Below are 22,756 nucleotides of genomic sequence, written 5' to 3'. Positions count from 1 at the left end.
TTTCTGTAACACATTTTGAAAGGCCAAAAATATTTTCCACCATGCTGAGAAAAATAATAATTTTCATCAGAAATATTTTTAACATGTTTTAGTACTAATGCTAATACTTTAACACTTAGATAAATACCATCTGAATTGTAAACATGCATAATATATTTTCTAGAAAACAGGAAGGTCTGAGACAGTATGATCAAAACCACAAACATCTCTCTGAAAATAGGGGGTCATTACAAGGCATCAGTCTAAACAGCCTAGCGAAGGACAAATCATATAAAATACATCTTTTTGTATGCATACAGATTAGCATAGATAATCAGAAAAGATGGCAAATGAGTGAAGAAAGAGCTCTCTCCAGTGATACTCATTCTCATGACTGCAGACATTTCCAGAACTGTCTTATTCTCATAAAAATAAAAACAAAACCCCCCTGAATAATCACTAATAGATCTGCTTCCTGTGACGAAAAGCATTGTAAATCCTACCTCATGCTGACAGACTCATTAAAGATATTCCATGACTACTTCTTGGATGAGAGGATATCATCCAGAAGATGTAAAAGGATTAGACTGGATGAGTCTAGGCCCTGATCGAGCAAAGCACAGACACCTGCATTTATATCTCACTGATTTTAATGACATTATTCAGATGAAATAAGCTACACATAAGTTTAACTGCTTACTGAGATGAGGTCACAATTCGGTTCTAAAAACTCAAACCACCATAGAGACCCTACCAACATAATAAGGAACACCTCTATAGAAATATTTTATTTCCTGCCATTACAAGCAACACTAAAAAAATTATTAAATGTAAGACATCAGACAAAAAGAAAATGATTTCTCAGCAGACTAAATTTCTGTTCTTTTTCCTGGGATAGGGAAATGCACTACAACCAGAGCAGAATTTGCCAAGTGGGCACACTGCCTCAGTGGCACATGGAGCTATCATCTCTCAGAGGTGCACAGCACTTCTAACACACTAATGTCTGTATTTTCTCCACATTCTTTCTAGCTCCAGAAACACTGGAATATCTTAACTTTGACAGACAAAAACTGCAACAAAAATGTCTCAGTTTTTGGTACTTGGACTTTTTATGAGGAACACAAAAGCAGGGATGGGGAGAGTGCTACATTTTACACTTCCTGAACCTCGGCACATTACAGATGTTCAAGACCAGCTACTCTTCAGACTTGCCTTCTGTTTTCATTTTAGCACTCACACAAAACTCTTTTAATGCCCTCTGCTAGTGTTATGATTTATTAAAATAATATCCCTGTTTGTGTAATACAAATTAGACTTAAAAGATATAAAGACTGGCACCAAGACTGAGAGAGGTGTGTAGAGTGCTTTAAATCGTATTTTGTTATTAACTGCTCAGATTTTCAGAAGTGGTGTTTCATTAACCGAAACATAATTCAAATACAAATGTAGAGAGTTAGAAAGTCAAAGGTACAATAATTTACAAGACTCTAATTAATGAATTAATTTCAAAACAAGGTTTTCACAGCTTGCCAATGTCACTAAATAAAAATAAATGTACTACTTTTTGCATGTAGCAAATGGTGTATTTTCAAATAGTACTTCTTATCGTAGGAGGAAATGAGATCTTAAATCTAAAGTAAGATACTATTGAAACAGTGATTCTTCTGATAATTGAGGCAATCGAATATAGCTATCTGGATGTTATTAATGTTTTAAATAACTTTATTTGAATTCATACTCCAAAATGTTTTGGAAAAAGTACTGATATTTGAACACGATTGAATGAAAATTACTCCAACTTTTTTGAGTCTCACCCTTTTTCTGTTCTGGCTTGACAGATGAAAGTTCAGAAAAGAAAGTCTAAGTGAGACACTTCTCAGTTTCTCTGGGCTATGACTGAGAATTTGTAGCACAAAGGACAGGATAATATATTAGAAAACACTGGTGCAACCATACAATAAAGCAGATAGTAGAACAAGTACTGTTGATAGATCACCCTTTTTTGGGTGCCAGTGACAACAATAATGACAACCAACTTATTTACCTGCTTAAAAAGAATCAAAATAACAAAATAATAATTTAAATAAAACTTTGGAAGAATGATCATAAAATGTAACATAAAAATGTCAATGTTATGAAGGACATGTTATTGAATTCAAAGACCCAGGTTCTCTGGGTTTCTTTTAACATAGGCACTTCTGTAAATTGAAGACACTCTGATTTTCACACAGCCATAATGCAACACCTAAATTCAGAAACAATAAATGAATTGTTATGCCTCTGACCAAGGAACAAATTGAGGTCTTTTCAGAGGACAGTAGCAGAAGGTCTCATATTTTGTTGCTTATCTAGGCCAATCTGAACATCTCATACTGGGAAGAACCTTATTAAAGTGCTTCCTGACTTATGTAGAGGCAGTACATCGACTGGGAGAAAATTCCTGTGCTTGTATCTGCAAGCAGGCACACTGCAGTCGTGATTTTTTCTTATTTTCACCTGAGAAAAAAGGCAGACTTTTGCAGTATTCTAATTTTTGTCAAAAGCTATACACGTGATGTCTAGAATATTTCCTGAGATACTTTTTTCAGATGCAACACCTAAAAGTTATTGCATTAAAATGGAAGAAATGCCAACAAGTTGAATATAGAGTGGTTTTCCTTTTAGAGTTCTGCACTCAAAGCACTCTGCATGCTTTTCACAAGAACCACTTTGTGTTCAAGTTTAGGTAACTATAAGTCTCCTTAACTTTTCATCTTACTGTGCTAAAGTTAATGAAATGTAAAACCAATAAAACAAACCAAAACATCTGAGCAGCTGAAGAAGACACAAAGCATACCAGACATACAGAGTAATCTGTCTTTAAAACATAAAAGAGAGGTTGTAATAATTCATAAAATCTGTAGTACAAAAATTAAATAAAGGGCAAAATACTACAGATTGCCACAAGCCAGAATCACCTGAGAGCATTAAAAGAGAAAGGAATGACCATTAGATACTCTAAGTACCCCTCAAGGGCCTGTATATGCTTCACTTGCTTTATGTGAAGCCTTGCATCTCTTAGAGTACAATCTTGTTAATCAGTTTTCAAGGTCACAGCTGAATGCAAGAGGGACAGGCCGTGCACTTGCAGAAGATACTTATTTCTGGAAAAACCATAGTTCTATTTACATGAAAATGATCTGCAGTTATGCAGTACATAAGTCCTAACCTTCAAACACTTATTCCCATTGGCATAATAAAAAAATACCCACTGATGTGTCATTCCCATTTCAATCTACAGGATAGGCATGATGGGATGAAGAATGGTAGTAGATTTAGCTTTCTTCTTTTCTTTCTTCCTTATGTTGCCCACTGTAGCTTCCTCTTCCTTTTAAGGAGGAGGTGGGAGAAAGAAGAGTGAGTGGTGGAGAGGGCATAGCAGGGAGCACACAGGCAACAACCAGAGTGTCTGAGGCATAAGGAGGTAATCAGTTCTTACAGAGAAGAGTTCAACAGCCTTGGCATTCACACCTGTAGGACCTGGTAAGGAGCAGTTTATACAGCTGCATTATCATAACTATTCTTTGCTAGCCACAGAGCCCACAAATACTAACAATAATGCTTACTTGAAACTTTCTCTACTCCCAGGGACCACTATGCTTGCCTTTCAGAGATGGTGAAGAAATTAAAGCTTTCATGAAAAATCAGTTTCATTTATTACCTACTGCAGAATTTTGATTCCTGTTTAAAATGTATCTTTTTAATTACAATTACTTTAGCACAAAAATATGCCCCCACAAAACAATAAAACTATTTTTGGTTGAAATTATAGACATATTTAAAGGACAAGACAGAAAAAGAACTATTTCTTGAAAACTCAACGATGGAAGCCTTTAAAATGCTTTTTCTCTCTTCTTATTTTGATATTTTACTTTAAACACAAGACTAAATTACAAATGCTTGAACTGAATAAATGATTTTTTGAAGCTGTTTTACTTTTATATAACCAGATTGAACCACATTGCAGCTTTACTCTCACCACATGCTTCCTGATCAGGACATGGTCTGACACCTTTTGAGGCATAAATAGTAAAAGTGAATAGATAAAACTTATTTTGTCAGAAAATCCAATAAACATCCGCAAGTTTAGAGACTCCATAGGGAGCAAAAGCATAGTTTTGCTCCTGAGTGTAGTTCAAGATTGACATCAGCATTGTCAATCCATTTGCAAGGACAGGTTGGCCAGATTCAAAGAGGTGACATCTCTGAGTGCAGTCAGTTTTGCTGTACTGTGTATCTCAGCAGGCTGGTCCTGGGTTTCTTGGCAACTTTTGGATGATACTGTTTTTAGTGGTCACAGAGAACATACCTTCTGGGAAGTGGTTTGACTGTTCTCTTTGTTGCTTCAAACAAAACAAAGAGGAATTCGTAAATGCAAATGGCATTTGCATGCCAAAAGAGTGCTGTCTGGTTCCTGCTTTACCAGAAATATGGGCAGATTTGTCTCCTGTGCAAAGTGAAATAAGAATAGGGTAGTTGGGAGTGTGATGGGGGGGGAGAGGGGGCAATGGGGGCAGGGGGTGAAGGGGGAATGTTTATAAGTGTAATGCACTTCAAATAACTAAGGATTGCTTATAGAGAAGAATCAGAGTTCCATTTTACTTAAAAAAACCATGTAGGAGTACACACCCTTTAAGTGAGACAAAATTGAAAGTGACTCGGAGGAGGTTGTGCATTCTTCGCACAAAGAAGCAGCACTTATACTAACTCGTATTCAGCAGAGTAGGAAACATTTTTCTCTTATCTTGCTATCTGGCAACCCACATTTTCTCTACTATTTTAATCACTATTCACTAATACTGAACTCTTCCAACAGCCTGTCCAACTACAGTCACAGTCGATCTTCAGAGATCAACTGTAAGACTTATTTTCTCTGCAAGAGAAAGTTGTGTTAGTGTAATTGGACAAATATTTAAAAAAAAAATCAAACACTTTTGATAGATAAATATGCTTGTTTTCATTCTGCTTACTCCATTTCAGAGTGTGGTGATAAGGAATTACTTTAACATAAACTAAAAGAAACACATTAAGTGAAAATATAAGTCTTAGCATAGGAGTTTATACCAATATAAAAATGTGGGTTTATTGGTCTCATTTTTTTTGTAGCATTCTCACGTTGACACGCAAGTGTAATATCACTACCATTTACAAACTTGTACTGGGAAAATCATCATTCCCTTAATCAAGTATGTTTTCATCAGTTTTAAAATGTCTGCATGTACCTCCCTTCACTTGTCACATTGACTGAACTTAAAAAATTTTGATTGATTTTGATTATTATTTATTTCTTGTCATTTTCAAACCACACTGCTAATCAGCATCTTTTTGCACCAAGTTCATAACAGCTATTTATAAACAATTTAACTTCACTTTGTCTATGTTTCAAGTTCCACTATGGGACTTCACTTCACTGGGGTCAGCCCCAGGCTGACCCTGCCCTGGATTTTCCCTCTAAAAGGAAAATTTAGTTGTACTGATAACTTAGTTGATAAAGAATTTAGTCCATCAAAGCACAATTTCCTCTAAAATTTTTACTATCATTTATCATTGTACAACCATGACACTATTATCACAATTATTTAGTATTTCAGAATTGCTATGTCTTAAAGTAAACACCTACTTAAGTTTATTAAATGAAGTTTTATACAAATACATTCATCTGGAGGAAGAAGGAATTTCTCTGAACATGTAAAAAAGTTAGAACTCTACTGGTTTTTCTTACAGAACAAAATAAGGAAGAGACTCTTTGTGGGCTGGCTTCAGAAACTGTCTCATCTTCAGAGTCAAACTTTAATAACAACGAAAAAATGAGGGAGAGGAGGGAACTATGAATGATCACGGGCTGCTTAAAAAAAAGAAAAAAAAGTAATTCTAATTATTAAATTGCATTAAAGTTCCATCAGGACTGTAATATATGGAGAGCTTTGCATGCTTGGTGGCTTATAACTGTAAATAGAAAATGTGTGAAATACTTTCCCTTTACTGATGTCAAGCAGTACAGTGCTATGACAATTTATTCTACACCATGGCTCAAAGAGAAAAAAATGCAGTAACTCTCCCTCTTTATTATATGTATACAAGTGAACATATTTGTCACACATATTCCTCAATCCCTCCCTGTTTTCCAAGACAAAATCTGTACGCAGATGCCCCTGAATGTGGTATACATCACAAATATGATTCTATAATTTGAGAGTAGTACATTGCCCCAGACATCTATTGAAAGCAATGCATGAACACTTGCCATTGTAGTTCATACACATTATTTTCCTAAAACGTTTATTTGAATTAGGCATTTTTGAAATCTGGTAACAATTCCTACAGAGCTTTTTCACTGAGGAATCTAAAGACTCTTAAAGATATTACCTAGGACAACTGTCACTGTTCCATATTACATCATTAAGTGACTCTATGAAGTGTCAAGCAACATTTAATAAAGTTCCCTACATACTATGACAGGTTCTCTGTCTTATGAACAGTTCTTCATGTGTTTGATTTCAGAAATTACATCCTGGTACATTTGCCCAATTTGCCCTCTTTTCAATTTTTGCTAAGTTTCTGCAAATAAAATGATTCTGTTGTGTGTATATTTATGGTTTTGCTGCCAGGCAGTTTCATTCTTTCTGGGACATTTTCACTTTTGTTTCTCTATGCTGTAAATGCCAACCACATCTTCCGTAACCACTTCCCCCCCTTCCCCACTTTCCAGTTTTTGCTAAATTACAATGATCAGAGTTTAACAATACTGCTATAGCAGATGTTAGTGATCTTGCTATGATTTTATGACTCAAAAATAGCCTAAAAAATATAAACCATAATGGAAAGCAAATGCTCATATTACTTTTCTCTCTACAGTGCTTTATACAGCTAAATAGACAGAGTATTTATTTTTCTGTGTATCTAAAGCTACAGTTAAATTCATTCTATGAGATTTTATCCAAGACATAGCATCCTAAAAGAATTATTCAATTATCAATGTAAATGCTAACAAATCACTCTTTATGATTTTCTGTCATACACAGATTTAATAGCTTTATTTCTTCCATGTTAAACAATTGTATTACAAAGTCTTCAAAAAATTAGGATTTAATGGACTTAATGTTCACCATTTTTCAATACCCTTCATAGGAGTGCTTAGCAATTTACTTATTTTTATTTGACTTCTGTTTCAATAACAGCCTACACTCTGTACATACTTTTCAATTCATTGAGTTGCCTGTATCTTCTCAGTTTCTTTTGTCCTAGTGCAATGCATTTCTTTCCTAAACAACAATTAATGATAAAAACCAAAAAAATTATTTTCTCAGAACTAAACTCAATTAAATAGATACTTATTAGTAGCAGCTACGATAGTTTCTGTTCTACGCACATTCTTTCTCTCTATGACACTGAAAATAAAGAATAAAAAAAAAGAGACTTGGACAAAACTGAATTTGGGAAAATTAAATGGAGGAGATGTACTCTGTCATATGAAGTTAGAAATGCTGATTACATAAATCAATTCATAATAGAAATAAAATTCAGCTGTGATAGTTTCAAACGCTCATAGCAGAGGCTGTTTCAAAAACACTTATATGTATAAAAAAACTTAGATACACCTATATGTACAAATATATATATAACTGTAAAAAATCAGCAGTGAGTCAGGACACTCCATCCCATGACTCCTTCATACCTGTGATAAGTTCTTTCAGTTCAGCAGAAAAATGAATTTTCTGCTTTTACTACTTCAGCTGATGTTCAGTTAATCAGGAGAGAGTAGTTTTGCCCCCAAGTAGCAAAAGAGTAGCTGTGAAGGGGCCAGAGCTGGAAAAGCTGGAAATATCCAACACATACACTTCTCATTTGATTCTGCGGATTGTTTCTCGGAGATGTGTTAGATTTCAAATCTGCCTTGATATGGTATAAACAGTACATAACTGTGCATAAAATGGTAAGCAGTACACATTCTTCATAAAATCAGCTTCTTAGAGAAATAAATTAATATATATAAGTTTAAAAGACGTTACTTTTTTCCTACACGCTATCAATCCACATGTGTACATATATAACTGTGTGTATATACACAACTAAAATGCAATGCTGTATCTGAACTATATTTGAAAACAATTTTCACACAACAAAGACAAGTTACTTCTCTATATTTAAATTTGTTTCCAAAAATGTTTGTCTCCCATCTTCCATCAATGATTTATTAATGACACACTGAATATTTGTTACTAAATATCAATTCATTAAAAACATTAAAGCTGTGACATTTTTTTTAAAAAGGGCAGACTTCTCATTGTTGCACTTGCTTTTGTAAAATTTTCTTCATCTGTCACATATTCACATTCAATTCCTTACTGTTGCCAATTTTAAAAATATGATAAAAGAAAGTCAGAGACAATAGAGGCAATGGTATAACAGCTCTCAGCTTATTGAAGTGCAAGATTAGCCAAACTGCCAGGTTACAGCAGAGAGCAACAGCTGACGTTCCTCCATAAAACCTTCCCATAATACTTCAGTTGAGACCTCAAAGAAACATCTCTCTGCAATTTGTTCACCTTGTTCATTCAGGTCTCAGGTCTCTGCTGAGATGATGAGGATTGCTAATTAGTATCATCTGTGATGGTGTCTCTTTGAAATATAGATATTTCTTCAAAAACAACTGGATTGTGACCTCCAATAACATTTCTCCTAGGTCACTACACTACTATCAGAAGGTGATAATATTCAGCTATTACTGACCTTGCCTGAAGCAAAACTAACCAGAAATGAAAATTTTTTATCTTCTGTGTTAAGGAATTAATTTTAAAAAGAAAGAAAAGAAAGTCCCAGACAGCTGAACCTGCAGATGCCTATGAGAGAAAAGGCATCCTGTGGGCTTGCAAATTTCAAAAACATCTCTTCGAATAACATTTTACAAACATTTGCTACTCTGCTTTTCTTAGACATTGCAAATGAATTCTAACTTTAACATTTAAACTTACAGTACTTGCACAAAAATTAGAATCATTAGCAATCATTTTTCATTGATTGCTTATATGCAAGTAGTCAGACTTCCTCAGAATATTTTGCAAGTGAGAAAATGAAATCTTGGATGTGGTATACTTGGATACCCGATACACTAAAACTACTAATTCATCCAAATCCATTAACACTTTAAAGCCTTTGTGTCTTGCAACATGCATAAAATATATAAGCAAAGAAATCTGCAAAAACAGTTCACTGTATTAATCATGCCATGGATAAGAATGGAAAAAAAGATAGAACATCTAATATAGAGCTTTTTGATAATATTCTGCAATCTGCAGGCTCCAGGTGACATATCAAATGAAAAATGAAATTGATGACATATATTGTATCCCATATGATTCTGGAGATGTACATTATTGAAATAATTCAAATTAGAAATAAAATTCACTTGTGAATACCATAAAAATTCTCAGCCATGCCTATTTTAAACACCCATAAACATACCATAAGCGATATATATTTATATTCACAAACACAAGGGCAGGTGTAAAAAAAAAAAGAATCAGCAGGTAGTCAACACATTCCCTTCAATTTGTCCTTTCTCTCATCTGTACACTAACACAAATGCCAAGCAAAGGATTAACGTAGAAAAAACTCCACATCATAAAGAAGGAAAAGTAGGCAGGTTTTGTTCTACCAGCTGGAGGGAAAACAAGTACATGCTTTATGTTCAGCAAAGGAAATGAATGAGGTTGCATAAAATCCTCCTCACCTGTCCCCTGCCAGCAAAGGACATGTACAATACGACGGCACAATAGCTTTGCCAATCTATTCAATTCTTCACAGATCTCTTGAAGCTGGAAGGTGTCTCACTGAGATGCAGTTGCAGTGCAGATCTTAATAGATTCAGAGGGAAAACCATAAGAATTGCACTGATGTCCTGTCATTGCCAAAGGGGGCTGCTGCATCCTAGTGATTACCATTCAATAAAAAGGTTAAGGCAACTGAATTTCATGCATGAGGCACATCTTCCAGAAGCCCTTGGTACAAGTCTTTGAGTCTAAAGTCCACAGGGTGCACCACCAAAGAATAAAATACCAATAGAAATGCCAACAAAATGTTTTCTCTGTATGGTTTATCTTGTATCAGAAGTCAAATACTATAGCTGTAAGAAGCAGTATTCTATAGGCTAACTTACTGGGGGAAAAAAAAAGTTCTAAACCAATTAGTAACTGTTCTTAGTTTTACATTTGATTAATTTCTTCCTTTAAATAAGTGATTCTTAAGAAATCTCATTCATTTCAGGAACTTTAGGAGAGAAAACAGTAGACATTGTCCCTGATGGTCATAGTGCTTAGACAGATTTACTTCTTAGCATTATCTTTTCGCACTCCTCTTTGTACTCAAGGTATATAAAGACAACAGAATGAAATAGGTAGACATTTGGAGCACAGACCACATTATCAACACAGCTCACAGAGAGGGAAAACATACTTTAAATAGATGAGCTAAATATAGATTCAATAACTTCCTTGGACTATAATGGCTCGAGATGTAAACTTAGAATCTTTTACCCCAGAAGCAAAGAGAAATAGCAATTATAAGTCTACAACAAGGTGATATTTACTCTTCTGAAAAATATCATATGGGCAATGTCTTTTAATGGACACGGTCTGCATTTTCATCTCAGAAAACAGGTCTCTTCAAATAATAGCAAAATTGACCTGAATCAAATTTGTTATACAGCTTCTTCACTTTGAAAATGTTAACAGTTCTGAAACAAATCCTTATTAGAAGCTGAATTTCGGAAATTGTCTCTTGAGCTGTAACACTGAATTCAAATAATGAACTAAAGATTCTGGAACTATTTGTGTTGTAAAGATTTTGAATACCATTGCAGATCTGCTACCTCATATATTTCTTGACATAGTCACTGCTATATTTCTTCTCTGATATTCTTTCCCACTGTTTTTTTTTAAATCCAGACTACATTAATACCATATATATTTTACAGGAAGAAAGAAAGGTAAGGCAAATTAATTCAGATGTCTCTGTTTTAGACTACAGTTGAAGAAATACTTTACTTCAGAGCAACATACAACATCAATGCACAATATGGGACAACATGTAGTGGTCAATAAGAAACATGGTACACCTATATCAACAATACTGTCATAAAGATCAAAACCCAAAATATGACATTACAAAAATCCTAATTCCCATAATAAACCTCAGCAGCTGGTCTTCTTTTGGCATATTAAATTCACAGGTAAAAACCACAACTGAAAATCATTCACATATGTATTTATAGAGAAGCAAATTATTCTATCCCTTACCAATTTGGGAACACTACCCCATAAAAATAAAACTCATCAGTCTCAGTCCTGACTCTACAATAAAGGAGATGAGCAAGAAGCAGTGATAAGAGGATGACACAAATTGCTACTGGAGGGAAAAATTTTCCAAGTTGTACTTTTTCGTCAGAAAAAACAGACTGAAAAAAGGATGGCTGATTAAGAGATCATGAGTAGCTTAGAAGGCCCAAAGTAGTCCCACCAAAACCAGATTAACACACTGTTATGTTAATGAAACACAGAGTCATTAATTTTTTTATTACTTGAAGGAGATACTGCATTTCCAACAGGACTTCACTTTCTTTCCCTCCGAGTACTGACCTTATCCATTACTCTCCTGCCCATGGAGTCTAATATGATCACAGTCTGAATTGATTTGGCTGAAAAGAATTATGACAAAGACCTTACATTGCAGTTACCCTTGAAGAACAGCTAGCATATGCACTTCTAACTATCACCACTAGCAATATGAAGCTTTCATTTCCAACTTCAGTATTAGGAAGTACAGATAACAGAATAACACATTACAAGACTCCATTGTTTAAACAAAGCAAAACATTCCTTTGTTCAACACTATGAAGAAGGGATTTATTTGATTTAAAAAAAATCTGATAACACAGCAAATACTTCTCCTTCCAGAGAATTCTTTCTACCCATTAAGTGACAGCATGTCCTATGTATCTTTTGCACTTATCTGTATCTGCTGAAAGCTAAAAATAATGGTGCCTTTAGGAATTGTACCCTACTGAGTTTGTGAAAGATGGCGTGAGGCATTTCTGCTCTGCACATTTTATTTTTACACTGCTTAAAACTGCTGTTATTCCTGAGCCTGATTTATGGGTACCCTGGGGTACTCCTAACCCCTTTTGATGTTATTTCTACTGGAAACAGTTGACAAAAGCAGAACTTCCCTCGAGGATTGCACAGTTTTAGTATTTGTTTCAACTTTCAGCCATTTGCTCAACCTATTAAAGCTTCTTCAAAGACACAGAATAGCAACCCATCACCTTGAATGCTACAGAAAAAAAAAAATGCATAAAGGCTGCCAATTCAGATTAACTCTGGTGTAGAAAAATAGAATACATTGGAAGGCATTACACTATATGGAAAACTGCCTATGGATTTAGTATAGCCCTATGAGGGTATTTGGCTCTGAAGTATTTCACTCTGGTGGTCAGAGCTGCATGAACATATTCATAGAAAATATAAACCTAAGGCAATAAAAGTGTTCCTAATGTAAACTTGAGAATGAAAACTGGCAATAGACTTTAACGTCACTTCCACCTTGTATTTTTTCCATGTAACAGAGTACACTACTGCTTTAAATATGATTTTTATGAGGTTAGCTAAAACCATACAAATGCTGTGCCAAGTATCTTGGAGCTTAATTGCTCTGCCTGTGGTGGACTAACTGTCCATGATAAATGGACTGAACCAACTAGATTATGGTGTACAAAAATATTTCAGAAATACATAAACAGTACCCGGTTGTCATCTTTTCCTGTTTTATTTTTTTCTTCAGAATAAAAAGGTAGAAAAATGTATTTTGAAGAACAGATACGATTTTTTCATTTCATTATAATGAAGCTAATATAAAGTAATACCTAATGTACTGAACACAGTTAATCTTCTTTTCCACCTGAATGCTACAGAATGATGAAGGTAAGTTTCACAAAATACTACAAACTGCAGAGGGCCCTGGATGCTACTTTTCAACTGCATAAGAGTGTTAGAAAGTAATTGCCAGTACAATCATCTAATGTTTAACTAAAGTTAAAAGATTATGGGTATTTGTGTAATGTCTTGGAGTTATATATAAATATTACAAGAATCCTAGGTTGGAGAAAAGAATTAGGAACTCAAAAAACTGAGCAGAGATTTCATAAAGTAGCCCAAAGATTTTACAATACTTATGCAGCACTGATAATTTATTTCATTGTCCAATTTCTCACTCTTTGCAATGGTCAAAGGCTTACATTTGATCATCCTTGCAACAGGCAAAAGTTAAAATCAGAAACTAAAATAATTTCTTAGTAGTTGAGTCTGCACCCTTGCTGCAAAATGATGAAGTACCAATTTGACAGAGACTGATATTTAGCCTTTATTTAACCTGTACTTGGGATCCAGTTCTGTGAATACACTGCAGAGGATGCTGCCAAAATCAGCTCTTTCCAGAAGATACACCATATGAATCAGCAGAGTTTGAGTGTCCCTTCCCATTTCTCCCTTCCGACAACTACCATTTTGCAATTCTGTTTGGTATACATTTTTATGCAAAATATCTCCTAATCAGTAGATAAATGTGTTTCAGGTAATTCTTCACTACAAAGGTAGCTGTCTTTTTCGGGCAATTGGTTTTTAATCCATGCATTTGCAAGTAATGGGTATTCTTGAACATATGAGCCCAAACACCATATGCAAAGATGGATTACAGTATTTAAAACTGCAATAAACAGAAATATGAGAACAGATGCATTTTACTTTGATTTATAGAACAAATATCAAGAAGTTAATTTCTGCAGGAACAGTGTGTCCCCCCTGAAAATCAAGCTTTCTTTCACAGGCTTCTGAATACGTATTAACAGAAAATATCTACACAGTTTTGCCACTACCTTGAGCACTCGAGGTTTTAGTTAGAGCTTTAGCAGTCAGATTTTTTACGTGCGACACAACTAACGTACAAAAGTATGAACTGTAATTGTACCAGCAAAACAAAGAACACTTCTGAAAACATGGCCCACTTTTCACCACACTACCAGGGGAAAAAGAATCTATAAAAAGGAAAACAAACAGAGGATAAAAGGCTCTTTGGAAGTGATAAGTACTTTGAAGCACTGAGACTGTGCATCTCTGACACTTTTTGTTGTACTTACCTAATATCAGTGCATGTTATACATGTGATACAGCGACTGTTTGTTGTAACGAGGTTCAAAGCCACGGATGTTTCACTGTCAGTGGTTGGGTGTGCTCCACATTTAAAGTAAAACTCCTGAAATATTGAAGGAGAGATAAAGAGAAGATTATGTACCTGCTGTTCATGTCCTTCCTTTATCTTTGGCTAACTGACATTTGAGAAAACAGACAAATCACCACTTCCAACAGCAAAGGAGGACAATCATTAGGAAAGGTTTACAAGGGATCCTTTGCAAAAATACCAGTCTAGGTGTGTATTTTGTTCAGTGACTTTCCTAGCAAAGAAGATATCTACTTGTGTACTAAAGTCATATCCGTGTGACACACTGTGATTTTCTGGATTTACAGAAAAAAATTGCTTCGTTTAGACTTCATCTAAGTATAGTCATCAAAGGCAAAATACTATAATTGTCAAGATGCATTAATATTTCTACTTTTTTCATTACAGATATTAACATTTTCTGAATTCTACAACACAGACTTTTAGCCTTCTGGCCTTGCTTTTGTAATGTTGGTAATCTTTAAGATACAATTTTACCATCACATAAAAGGCAAGCTCTAGCTTTCTTGGAACACATATTACATTTATATGGTGTTCGAATTAAGTTGCTTTAGTCCATAGTGCCCTATATAGCCTCTTAGACTGCCTTCATTAGCATCCTACTTTTCACACAACTGTGTGCTTTGTTCTCTTTTCCATTGCACCCCAGGGAAAGCCATAGGAATCACACCATTCTTTGATAAGATTTTGTTATAAGAGATTGCTTTAAATATCCAAATCACTCTATGTATATGTAAATAAAAGCTGTCTGAAGACATGTGTTTTGCAATAGGAGCCACAGATTACAGTTTGTAGTTTCTTTGTTGCTATGAGACCTTTCTTCCAGTATTGAATTGTGGAGGTTTGTAATGAAAACATAAATACTGGTATAAATGAAGTGTGAATTGGAAGGTAAGGGCACAAAAGCATTGGAAGAAAGGATGAGAAGGCATAAAAGAATGACAAGTGTTGATGGCATAAAGATATTAAGAAAAAAAGATGACTCTCAAGACACCCAGACTTGGGAAAAATCTTACGAAAAAACAGGGAAAACAAACAAACAAAACTGCAGCAAGAGAAAAAGATACAGGCAGCGAATAAATCAGCAGCATTTCCTAGTGACTCACAGAGGTGGGACAGGATGAAGGAAAAAAATTAGTTACTGTCAACTTCTTTAGGGTGAAAAAGTCACATCCAAACCCCAGCATTAAGAACAATCCAAAAGCCACGAAAAAGACCTGCTTGGTGTGTGCTAGTGTCACTCCAAGTTCCTAGCTAGACTATCTGGACACATATCGTAACACTTGTCAATATATGAATAAAAGAGAATGTGTGGATGAGTGTGGATGAACAAAATCAGTTTTGATTAATACAAAATCACCTTTCTCTCTATAGAGTTTTGCATTGAGATTTATTACAATACTGTACTAAAATTAGTCCAGACAGGTGCTGTTACTTTTTTAATACCTGCACCCTTGCAGTAGGGAGTTTTTCGTCTGCAAAACAGTTGTCAAATACTGGATTTGTTTCTTCAGTTGCAATCACTTAGACACATTGTGTATTTCTACGTGTGGCAAATCCAGTACTATACAGTACTGTACCACTTTAAGGTAGACTCTGGTAACTGGGGACATGAGAAGTATTAATGCAACCTTCGTCCTAGGTTAGTCAACCCTGTTTCTCACAGAAGCACTGATACACGAAACAGATTCAACACAAAATATTCAAACACGGCTATAAGTGAAGGACACAATACCTGAAGCATGTGTAAGTAGCAATTTAAGAGAAGTATGGGGTAGGAGTACAGTTTAAAGGCAAGCCTATTTTTTAAGCCAATTGTTGACAAAACTTTCGAAGTAGTCACCTGTTTATATTTATATACATCTAAATTTTTTGACAGATAAATTATCTTTCTGTCCTGCTTTATAACATCAGCAAGTAGTCCCAAGCAAGAAAATATGCTTAAAGTTATCCTTCAACAAGACTTCAGACTTTCCAAGTTTTTGCTCTTGTTCAATACCCAGTTACACACGCAGCTTGTAAATATTAGCTTAACTTGAAGCATTTCAGCTTCAAGTAAGTCAATGGAACTACACATTCATCTGGAATACATGAAAACCTTACACAGTCTGTAACTTCAATTTATTTTCAACCTTTAAAAACTTATCCATTGATCTTTGTATTATTTGCTAATGGGTTTTGGAGCTTGGGTTTTCTTTACCCTTTAATTTAATTTTACTTTTGTTTGAACTAAATGGTAAGAAGAATTTATTTCAATGCAGAAGTCTTGAAATATATCTCCTTACTTCAGTACATCTTCTGCATGCATTTAAAAGAATATTGACAACTAACAACTCCAAAACAGGTAAACTACAGGCAAGGAAACATATAAAAGAAGATTAATTTTTGATAAAAGTACTTACCACTATAATAAAATATTATTTGGGTCACAAACAAAAAGAGTAATATAGGTATTAAGCTCTAAAACACTTGAACTAGGTTTAGTCTTTTTTTTCCTCAACAATATCTGTTTGATGATTCTAATTACTTTTCATAATACCTCATAATTGTTCTTGTCATGAAAGCAACTTGATGAAGATAGAAATTAAATAAAGCAACGCAATTCTTATTCCATGGAAAGACAGACAGAAAGCCAGGGAAAAAATAGTCAAAAGTCTTGTGTTACATTCCCAAAATACTTTTGCTGTATTATTAGGAAAATTACTTTTCGGTACTTCTGTTTATCATCCCAAAAACTGCTTTAAGAAAACTCTTATACTAATTAAATTTATTATATGCTTTGGTGTTGCTGAATGGAGAACATTATGCAATGTGAAAATACTGTTTAAAATAACAAAAGAAAATATTGCCACTCTCCAAAGCTATTCATTTAAAGACTCCCTGCTTCACTAAACTGCAATTAAAGACATAGCAAATCTTAATATTAAATGTAAACAGAACAGAGGAAAAAAAATTCCTCAAGATTATGTATCAAGTATTTGTTCAGAAGAAATCCTGAAGATTAAAGAATAAAACAATTATGCAAAAAAAATGTGTTGAGACTAGAAGTATAGTAAAACTAAACCACTTATAAAATGTTCACCCTTGCAAAATCAAAAGTTGTCAACACAGACAATCCACAGTTCTACAAAATCAACACAACATTCTACATGTGTAGGCCTGAGACCTCAGTGCTGTGATGGGAGTTTGGAAATACAGGGAGAGATGGGAATCTGGAAAACTCGATATGCTGAGTGCCTGACAGTTCTGGATTAGCGTGGACTCCATTTTCACAAATTTTTTTTTCTGTACTAATACACATTCCACTTGTTTAAAGGCCTTTAAAAGTAAGGAACTCAACTGAGTTTCCAGTTGTATATAAAAGTTTATGTTGCCTGGTTTACATTGCATAAATACGCAATCCATTAATATTTATTTGTTACCTCTACCAGATCACCCAGAAATTTAACAGACTGTTTTATGCCAGGGCATATACCTATGAAGCTATCATGACAGATAACCCATCGGCACAAGTTGCTTCTCAACTACTTCCAGCAGTGAAATTACTGAAAGCAAAATATAGGAGGAAGAGTTTAGCCACTTTTCACTCTCCACCCTTGCATTTCACCAGACATGTAAATGTAGCTATTCTTTTATTTAGTCCTTCACCCAGCGTTTGATAGCTTAAGGAGGGAAATTTGCTGCATTTTTGAATCCAAATCACTTGCGTTCCAAGGTTAATCTCTGAACAGGTGTAGAGACCTTGGAGCCAGTAAGTTTAGGACTAACACTCTAATTTTGCCACAGACTGTAAAATTCATACAAACAGTTATTACTTCTTAAAATTGATACCAAAATGTCTCTCTAAACTTAACTTATGCTATATGAGACAATATTTTTAAAATATTAAAAAAATATATTAAAAAAATATAAAAAAACCCTCAAACTTTACAGAATAACAGAAAAGGAATGGGCAAAAATTCATGCAGTCTCCATCACTATTTGACCACTTCCAATATATTTTAAAATAGAAGAAATAACATTATTCCTCCTTTATGCACTTGCATTATTTGGCACAAAAAATTCTGATGAATGCTTTTTTTTAAAGTATTTGTGTTCAGCAATAAGGATATCTAGAAATTACTGCAAAAGCTGAGTCAAAATTTAGTGCTTTTCTTAGTTCTGAAAGTGAGTAGTTTTATGTTCACCTTCTACTGCAGTGAGCACCTTTAGATCATTTTCTTGCCTAAAGGCATAGGTCCCATGAAATTGTGAACATTCTATTTAACACTATAAATGTCTTCCTTTTGGCAGTGTATCTGATAGATTGTTATTCAGAGAAGGGAGCAGACATCACTCTTACATACTCTGTCATATTCTTCACTCCTGTTATCGCTTTTGTGTCACACAACATCATAAAAAGTGCACGAGGGAAGAAAAGGTTCAAAGATACATGGTCACTGTTAGCTACTTTTTATGAAACTCAAGAAGTAAATGCTGAAATTTATCAAAAAAATAATCTTCTTTGATCTTTTACCAAAAATATATCTCTGTAAATTCTTTTCACACAAAACAGGGGTTTACATACCTCTAACTGCTGATGATAAGCAAACTGCCTTCTATATGATCAAGTAACTAACACAAGTAAGACCAAAGACAAAACCACCACAGAGAAGGCAGGGTGTGAAAAACAAAAAGGCCTAGAAGAAACTTTACCCTTTTGATACCTATCCAGTTTACTCCACTGTCAGGAAAAAAAAAAAAAGCATTGCTCTTTTCTAAGAAGTACCAAGATAGCCTGCACCTTCGCTGAGATTCAACATATACACATGAAAATACAGGTTCCTACCCTTGTTTCTCATTCTATACTGTGTAGGTTGGCTAAAATTCCTAAGGAAGCTCGGCAATATTTCTTTCTCCCAGTTCTTAATAAGCTAGAAAATAAGGTGAGGGCCTTATGGTATTTTTCCCCTGGATTACCTATATGTGTGTTTATTTAGGACTGATAGGCAAAGCCATTTATGAATGTTTTATAGCCACTGAAGGCGTAGTTTTAATTTTTTCAAATTAACAGTACCCTTAAATGTCATTGCAACTGTAACACTATAATTATCCCCCTGAAAGACAGAAAACTTCAATGTCATTGTGGCACACCTCAGTGATAATGCTTCATTTGCTTTTAAAATTGAAAAATTAAGTACATATTCAGATATTCAGATATTTCAAATTGAAATAAATCCACTCCAGAACAGCTATGGAATCAAATATTTCTTCTGGGATGTTCTGGGAAAGACTGGGCTCAACTCTGGGCAGAGACACTTTCATGCTTCCACATCCTAGAATAACTACAGGTAGTGGCTTTTCGCGCCATAGGAATACCTCAGTGGTGAAAACAAATAAATAAATCTAAAACATCACATGTTTTAAAAGCACTGCTTTTAAAGTTAAATAAGTAAAAAATGTTATAAAATTGTTCAAATTATACTGGCTAACCAGTATGAGGAAGGTTTTACAGCCAAAGAATAATTCTTAGAGATTTAATTCCTAAGTGATTTGTGATAGACTCATGAATGCATTGTATATACAAGACTGCTACACTTTCTTCGGTGAGCCAACAGTACTCTGACTTGCTCAAGATAGTGGTAGTTCCCCTATGCACCTCACCAGGTATTACCAAGAACCTCAGATCAGGTACTGAGCATGATGAACATCACCTAGTATCATTTACTTGGTAAATGCTACTCTGCATGGTTTGATTTTACTAAGCAAAGACTCTGAGACCACCTGTTAAGATCAAAGGAAGAAAATTATTAACCATAATTAGATGTTTGCAATAGAATTGGCGTAAGAGTAAAAAAAACCCACATAAATAAAACAAAAGCATTCACATAGCTACCTATATTTCAGACAAAAAATTTCTTCTGTCTCCTTTATGTTTGGAGTCCATCTGGAACTGTTACTGCAATACTTGTAGTTGATAAGCTAACCTTAGGCTCTGGTCCTGTCATCAGTGTTAATGCCTCTTTATAATATCTCCTTTTTATTCTTGGTTGAATTTAATTAAGTTCATGTAAGAAAAACATTAAAAATACACAGTTCCACTGCTTTCTCTCAGAATCAAACATATTCACCATATCATTTATTCAGTTGGGAATATCAAGAAGAATTTGTTGCATATCAATTATTTGAACAGGTAGCCTTTGATATGGAAAGTACCTTGAGTGTAGATGGATTATTGGACAGGAAATGTACATGTTATCACATGCTTTACAAGACTTAGTGTTTTAGTCCTGACCAAGTCACCTAAACCCAAGTTTAGGCATAAAAAAATGTATCTAAAGTATCATCATAAATTTTATCAGACATTTGCAAGGGATACAAAAATAGTAACAGTCTCTACTGTCATCATACCCAGATCTCACTTTTTTCCACATTCTTAAAAAAAACCCACAAGCAAAAAATAAGCAAAAAAATTTTGTTTATGTATTTATTCCCCTTACCAAGTGACAACATTTTATCTTGCATATTCCAGAATTCACTGGAAGAACAGCGGTATAGTTCAAAAATTCATAACAGGCTAGCTATAGTACCATTCAGTTTTATTCAGCCACCTAATGTGATATAACCAAGATTACTGATGATTGAAAAGATCTTATTATACATTTCTGAGGGAGCCATCACTTGTTATATGTTATTTTCAGTGATTTATACTAATAAGGTTGTTTCTGCAGAATGGTGCATACAGCTTGCATATCTATTGTCTGCACTAAAAAAAACACCAAGCCAGCTATTACTCTTCAGTTATTGATTTGTATTAAAATCTAAAAAGAGGAGATGGATATATTTGAATATAATTTATTATATGGGTTATTAACGATACAAAGTTATAATGACATCTGGCCTCTGAAGATAACATGCAACTATTGTAGGGCTTTTGTGTGTAAGGAAAGCAACAAGAAATGCAGTACCTATCGTGCGTTATTCTTTCCCTGTCTACTAGAAACACACAGCACAAGTGCCTTCGGAATCCCTTAGCTGCTGCCGCCCACACAATACTACTTCAACCACACAGGAAAGTACTCTGTGTGAAAGTGACTTTTCACATTTTTAACAGCAACATTTCTCATTTGCTTTGCTTGTCTAAAGGCAACCACACACTATACTTGCTTCATTCCTCTGCAAGTGGTGACTTGAGCTCAAACAACCCTGTCACTAATTCTGCTGTCAGTTCTTCAAGTAGCAATATTTCCATGACACAAACACAGAACGATCATCATGTTCCAGTTCTTCTATCACTCATTTTCTCAAAGTATAGACAAAGAAATGAGGGCTGTAAGGCATCCTGACTCCTTATGAAATGGATCTTTGCCTGGAATGTTACCTTGTAGTGGAATCAAAGGCCCTTTAGACATTTGGCCAATCACCAGAAATGCATAACTAAAAGGTCACAGGTACTGCAATGTCTGTGGCATGTAAAAATACAGTAAGATAGTTGTAAGTAAATAACTTTTCAATTAGAATGGTTATGCTTTCATATAAAATAATGCGAAAGCTTTACACATTCCTTTCCCCTAAAGAATGCAAACTCTCCCGTTTCCCTTCTCTTCTCCTAACTTTTTTCACCCATACATCCATCCAACACAATCTCTGATCAACACAAACTTTTAGGCTGAACCAAGACTTCAGTTGTCAGGAAGATTAAACTACCTAGCCCAGCCTCCAGAACTCAATCCAAATTGTTCTGTTGAATCTGTTCACCAGCATGCATGAAACAGATTATTTTGTAAAAGTTCCTTTGAATTACTTGAACCACAGAAGAAGTCTCAGTTTCAGAGTAGCTACTTACAATATATTATAATCATCATATCCTGAACATTAGTGCTGATTTCTAAACTTAAACTTTCCCATCAGCTGCTTTTAAAGTAGAATCCAACCATCTAAATTCGTTATCAAGTGTCTCTTGTAGAGAATAAAGCCTTTATTTTGAGCTTAATTTCCTCTGGCAATCCGATTAGAATTTTTATGTGAACAAAAGCCACAAAAAGGGCTCAAGGAGGGAAGAAACTAGAATATTACATGATATCAGATCCTCAGGCTGTGTTTCTTATGGCACAAAAAGTTGCTTCCAATTACAGGTTTGAGTGATTTGTTTATTTTCCAACCATGTTAGCAAGCACTTCAGGTAAACACTGATCAAAAATTCAAAATGACTACAGAATAAATCTAAAACGTACAAGAAGCAGCACTCCCATACTTGAGTTGTAAATACTGTACAGGTGACATTACGTTGTAAGGTCTCCCAAAGAATCTTAACTTGAGCTTCAGAGAAAAGCCCACAGAGTTAACAAATCAAAATATCTAAGTAAATTATGTGATTTCTTTAACTGATTATTACTTTTTCTTGAGTATTCTATATGACAGGAAAAAGTCCATGGTCTAGTCTGTAAACGCTGATGTGTTTCTGCAATAT

General features: G+C 34.6%; 1 protein-coding gene across 3 annotated transcripts in view; it reads right to left on the bottom strand.

Moving 5' to 3' along the window:
* PRKN (parkin RBR E3 ubiquitin protein ligase) overlaps positions 1-22,756 on the bottom strand; it is a 782,243-nt gene that overhangs the window by 349,077 nt on the left and 410,410 nt on the right. For all 3 annotated transcript variants that reach the window (XM_064648967.1, XM_064648968.1, XM_064648969.1), the window contains one exon: positions 14,207-14,322. In XM_064648967.1, the coding sequence (XP_064505037.1) occupies positions 14,207-14,322 (116 nt within the window). The remainder of the gene's footprint in view (positions 1-14,206; positions 14,323-22,756) is intronic.

Source organism: Pseudopipra pipra, chromosome 3 (genome assembly GCF_036250125.1).
Source record: "Pseudopipra pipra isolate bDixPip1 chromosome 3, bDixPip1.hap1, whole genome shotgun sequence".
Lineage (NCBI taxonomy): Eukaryota > Metazoa > Chordata > Aves > Passeriformes > Pipridae > Pseudopipra > Pseudopipra pipra.
The sequence above is the reverse complement of the archived record's forward strand: the minus strand, read 5'-3'. Positions and strand labels throughout refer to the sequence as shown.